The 5,726-nt window shown below is 43.2% G+C and overlaps 1 protein-coding gene across 1 annotated transcript in view; it reads right to left on the reverse strand.

Moving 5' to 3' along the window:
* GUCY2F (guanylate cyclase 2F, retinal) overlaps positions 1-5,726 on the reverse strand; it is an 89,775-nt gene that overhangs the window by 41,185 nt on the left and 42,864 nt on the right. Inside the window, exon 8 of the mRNA XM_007463676.1 lies at positions 698-787. Within this exon, the coding sequence (XP_007463738.1) occupies positions 698-787 (90 nt within the window). The remainder of the gene's footprint in view (positions 1-697; positions 788-5,726) is intronic.

Genomic DNA, 5,726 nt, shown 5'->3' on the forward strand with positions numbered 1-5,726 from the left:
ACCTCTCACTGCTGTGGCCTCTCCCGTTGCGGAGCACAGGCTCCGGACGCGCAGGCTCAGCGGCCATGGCTCACGGGCCCAGCCGCTCCGCGGCACGTGGGATCTTCCCGGACCGGGGCACGAACCCGTGTCCCCTGCATCGGCAGGCGGACTCTCAACCACTGCGCACCGGGGAAGCCCCCAAGGACTTTTTAAATATAATTGGTGGGATTGGGAAATCACCATTTTTCTTATGTAAATAGAACTTACCAGATGACTTTTCCAGGCCTGGCAAACAGAGATTTTGAATGATTATGGGATATGTACTTAATAATAATCAGATACCTACCATTTTACGAAGAAGCTATATGTCAGGAAATGTGCAAGATGCTTTACGTGTATTATCTCAACCCTGGGAAGTAGACATAAATATACTCCTTTTACAAATAAGGAAAGTAAAGCTCAGGGAGTCTAGGTGACTTTTCCAAGTTAATATATCTCTTAAGTGGTAGAGCTGAGAAGTGAATCCTTCATGTCTTTCTGACTCCGGAGCCCATACTTTTGCCATTGCATCATACGGTCGTAATGAGTCAGTAGCTACCCTATAGTTTCCCTGCACTGATCTGTTAAAGGATCTTCCTAACAGCTGGTATTAGTTACTTTGGAGAAACGATTGGTGGTTTCAGTGGGAATATATATAAGAGAGGGTTTCTCATACCATTTCAAACATATCACTTGCACTTGATTTGATGGATTTAATGTCTCCAAAATCTCCAGAGGGGAACTTTTTCAGCCACACCCAATCACCCTAGAAAGAAAAGGTAAAGATTGTTGGTGAGCCTTAGTTGCCAGCAGCTTTAGAGCAATGTCCCTTCCACATGAAGAGTTTATAGTTAGACCATCAACCTAAACAAGCGTTGTTCCTCCTCTCTCACCCTCCACCCCATGGACATTCTGTATTCAGAGCTAAAAAGGAGGTCACACAGAGAAGTTAAAGTTTAAAATTCCAATTAACTAAAGCAGGGAAACAATTGCAGGGATGCAGATGCCATAAAAGGAATGATACTGCTCTCTGCAACGACTTCCTTAACTAACTGCAGAAAGTCCCGGGTCATTTCACTCATTCATAGCTAAGCGATGTAGCACCAGGTTTCCTGCGATTAATGGTGATGGTTAGTGGTTGCAATTCTCACTGCCTTGAGGCGTCTATGTCGAGAGATGTACGGCAGGAGATGTAGTGCAGCAAATGTTTCCTGCATTTACCTTGATCTATTTTTCTCTTGTGGGACAGGCCATTTTGGGGGCCTGTTATGCTTTAATCATAAACTGATTGGCTTAAACATCGATTAAACATTTTTTATTTGGATGTACAGATGCACTACCATAGTAATAGAGTAATCTAGACTCTTTCAGAAGTCTATTTCTGACTTTTTAAGCACAAAACAGCTATTTCTAAGGCTGCTGTCAAGTCAAAAACAACAATTATTTTACTGTCTTCACTTTAACACCAGTGCCTGATAGATAATTTTCTTCTACGTGCATAGCCTCAAGGATTCATCAGTCACCAAGCCCTATTTAGTTTCTGTCCAGCCCAAATCTGAAAAAAGCAACACATAGATTCCTTTTTCTCTGTAATAATAATAATAATGCCTTACATTTGCACAGCGCTCTCTCCTCTTCAAAGTGCTTTCACGTCTATTACCTATAGCCTGGAGATTCCATTTCAGGCTGCACCAATTTGTCATCAAGTAGAGATAATAAAGCAGAGAGCTCTGTACAGTCAAATTCCGAGAATAAGAGAGTGTAGCCACTCTCTTATTATGGAATATATCCAGCTGTGGCACTACATCTGGAGACCAGCCGGAGGCAAAGGCTAATAATGGGAGCTGCAGGCATCTGAGTTACTCGCTGTACTGTGTGTTAGAGGGTATCTTCTGGCCAAGGAGCTCAAAACCTTTTAACTAGGAAATGGCTTCTAGAGACCTTCAGCAGCTGAACAAAACTGTGCCAGCCAGGCTCACGCCCACAAAATTCAGAAAGGTAGTCCAGGACCAGTGCCTGTCTGTAGCAGATTGGTCAAAGGACCAAAGGCAGCTTTCCTGGTCTCTTGCCCAGCAATTCCCTGAGTGTGGCCCTAGACCAGTTACATCATAGTCACTTAGGAAGTGGTTAGAAAGGCCCATTGTAAGGCCCCACAAAATCTAAAGGATTTTGCCCTTTAGAGGGATCAAAGGCTGAGGTTTAATCTGAAAGAATAAACTCTAACTGGGAATTTACAAAGTCAGCCCATGTGTGGGTTATACACTGATGTGTATATAGTAAAGCCTTCCCAGCACCTTTGCAATTATATTACTTGGACCATGGTCACCGCTAGCTTCTATGGCACCTTTGTGCTAATTAGCAAAGGGTGCTTTCCCTCAAGTAAAAAAATAATGTGAGAATATTATTTTGCAGCCTGTGGCAGCCCTGTGATGTTGGGCAGCAGCCCCAGCTGTATATATCTGTGCATGTACCACACTCTCGTTGACTCACACATCCTCCAGACACCAGAGAAAACACTCCACTAGCAGCTTCAGTATTCTGCATACCACCAAGCCCTGCCTGCCAGGTAAGGCCTCTTTGTCAGGTCTGCTACCTCATTCCAGGACTAGGCTGAGAGGCCAGAATCTCTTTGCTCACTCCTGCACCACTCTCATATACCTTACTATATGTCTACAGTGTGAATAGTACCCTCTTAGAAGTAGTCCCCTTGTGCAGTGTACAGCCTGAATATCAGTACTGGCAGCCTGACTCTGCCTATAGCCAGTGCCTAATACCTTCTTCCTGGAGTCCGCCCTATTGCAGATATGGGTCCGCTTTCTCTCTTGCTTATTAACTTTTACAAGTAGTTAAGCAGAGCTTTTTTTCCTCCCAAATCACCAAATTTGAGGGCTTCATATTTAAAGTAATTGAAGCCTGAAGAGATTAAATGACTTGCCCAAGGTCAGAAGGTTAGGTAGTAACAGAACCAAGGTCTTCCATCTCCCACTTTGTTGCTCTTTCCTCCCATGGGCATTCTTTGGTTTGGGGGATTTGTGTGTGTTTGTTTAAAGATTTAAACAATTCTCATGAACTTTATAAGCAAATGTTTATTAAGTCTGTGTGTATCCTACTTTATGAGTAATGAGGAAAAGGGAGGATATGGGCCCGTTTTATCTTTACCGCGCATATGCACTATTTGTTTTGTTTTCTCTTTTAAGAGAATGATAAAATACTTCACTCATCATTCACTTTGTAATTAAGAGGAAGAAACATCAAACTCTATCCACTAAAGTTTTTAGAAGTAATTTAAAGTCCATCAGTTTTGCACTAAGGCCCTGTTGTATTAACTGAGAGTCAAGAGAAGTACGTTCTAGACCTGGCTTTGCCTCAAATTCAGGGGTGGTCTTAGGGTAGCTACCTCATTGGCCTGAGCCTCAGTTTCCTCACTGATACAGCTGGACGACTTAGATGATTTCTAAGGTCCTTTTCAGCTTTGATGATCCAATTCTGTGATGAGAGAGAAAAGATGGCTGGTGCAAAGGAGAGGAGTGGAGAGAGAGCTATACGGGATATAGAAGGTGGGAAGATAGAGGGCTTCCCTGGTGGCGCAGTGGTTGAGAATCTGCCTGCCAATGCAGACGACACAGGTTCGAGCCCTGGTCTGGGAAGATCCCACATGCCATGGAGCAACTGGGCCCGTGAGCCACAATTACTGAGCCTGCGCGTCTGGAGCCTGTGCTCCGCAACAACAGAGGCCGCGATAGTGAGAGGCCTGCGCACCGCGATGAAGAGTGACCCCCACTTGCCACAACTAGAGAAAAGCCCATGCACAGAAATGAAGACCCAACACAGCCATAAATAAATAAATAAATAAATACATTGTGGGGAAAAAAAAAAAAAAAAAAAAAGAAGGTGGGAAGATAGGAAAAAAGGCTCTGGAAAAGAGAAATGAATGGGGAGGGTGTGCCGGGGAGAGACAGAAATGAGACAAAGAGAAAAACACAGGGAGAGGTTGAGGGACAGAAGGAGTCAGAGAATAAAGAGGGAGGATCAGTTCAGTGGGCTCTCTCTGAGTGTGTCAGGGTTGCACTACTGCCCACCTCACCCCCTCTCCCCTAGACTGTGGCTATTAGAACAGATCCTGACACGTCCCCATTGCATCGGCCAGTCATTGCTCTTTCTCCCCAGCAGTCTGCTCAGCTGGCTTTCCTTTTACATCTCACAGAGTATCTCTGAGATAAGGGCTGATTTTCCTGTACAGTTCCGAAGGCTATGCATCTGTGTGTCCCATCAAAGTGTGAATCTGTGTCAGTGTATTACAATGTTATGGAATGTCCTAAAGAAGCCTGTCCTCTGTTATTAGGTATCTGCTACTCCAGGCACATTGTCTGGAACTTCCACACCTTCCAGTAAGAATTCTTATGAAAATTCGGTTTATTCTAAACAGAAACTAGATAATGAATCTTTAAAACACTCCTAATAGAGGGCTGTTTCAGAAGGCACACTGGACCTCTTTCTTTTGTCTGTTGATTCGATTGACTACCGCTCTCTCCCGGAGTCCTCTTTAGCTCTAGCTAGGCAGTTTTCTAGCTTCAACTGTCTTTCTTTGCACCCTGCCATCAGCCTAATCTTGACCTCATGGCGTGGTATTATTCTCACTAACACCTTCCTTTTGTGCAGATAAAGTCCTCCTTTGGACTACACAGTTCAGAAACACCCATGATCTGACTAACCAACAACAAGTCATTATGGAAACTAACTCAACTGTCTGCTTCCTTCCAAAGTGAGGAAATATCTGACAAATTCTTAAAGGCCAATTACATACAGATGTTTATTTTCTCCCTTCTTAATTCTACACTGTCACCTTCCAGCTCCACCAAATAAAACATACCACAATTAAACACATAAATTCTTCCACAGAGTCAGAGATTCATAGCATATCTGGGCCAGAAGGGGCCTTACTCTTAGTTCAGCAATTCTCAACCCGGGCTGCACATATAGGGGAACTTTTAAAAGAAATACCAGTGCCTGGGCCCACCCCATACCAAATGAATCAGAGTTACTATGCCTGGGCATAGGTATTTTTTAAAGTTTCCCACAGAGATTCTAATGAACAGCCAAGATTAAGAATTTAGTTCAACCCCTCAATTTACAGATGAAAAACCAAGAGACTGCCATAGGTACTGAGATTTACTTCAGAATCTTAGAGATGTCAATATATTTGTAAAGCCATCAGCCCCATTCCATTTGACATTCGGAAGATTATCTTGAGATTATCTTGCCTTTGGTCTTTGAGAGAGTAGAACTGTCAATTCCCCAATACCTCAAGTTTACATTTGAATCAAATCTCCTCTTTGATTAAATTAAGTTCAAGGCAAGATCCAGAGGTTTCCTGCTCCAAATTTAAGTCAACACACTTCAGGTACACTGAGAAAATATACGCCATGCTAATCTTGGTGTTTTTATGTAGCTATAAATTATTTATCCAATGAGGGAGAGCATTCACTTGGAAAATCCAATGGTGGACAACCTAAAAACTCATTCTGGCCTGTTTTGGACTTTCTTTGTAGTTACTATTGAAGTTGAGAGTGTTTGCTGCTTTTGGGAGTATCTTCAAACAAAACAAGGAAACCATACTGGGAAGGCCTTACTTAGGAGGGACAGAAAGGCAGTCTAGTTTCCCTTTTACCCCCTGCTTAACTCTTTCCTGCGGCGAGGAAACAGTG

The sequence above is a fragment of the Lipotes vexillifer genome, unplaced genomic scaffold (assembly GCF_000442215.2).
Source record: "Lipotes vexillifer unplaced genomic scaffold, Lipotes_vexillifer_v1.1 scaffold1267, whole genome shotgun sequence".
NCBI classification, from domain to species: Eukaryota; Metazoa; Chordata; class Mammalia; order Artiodactyla; family Lipotidae; genus Lipotes; species Lipotes vexillifer.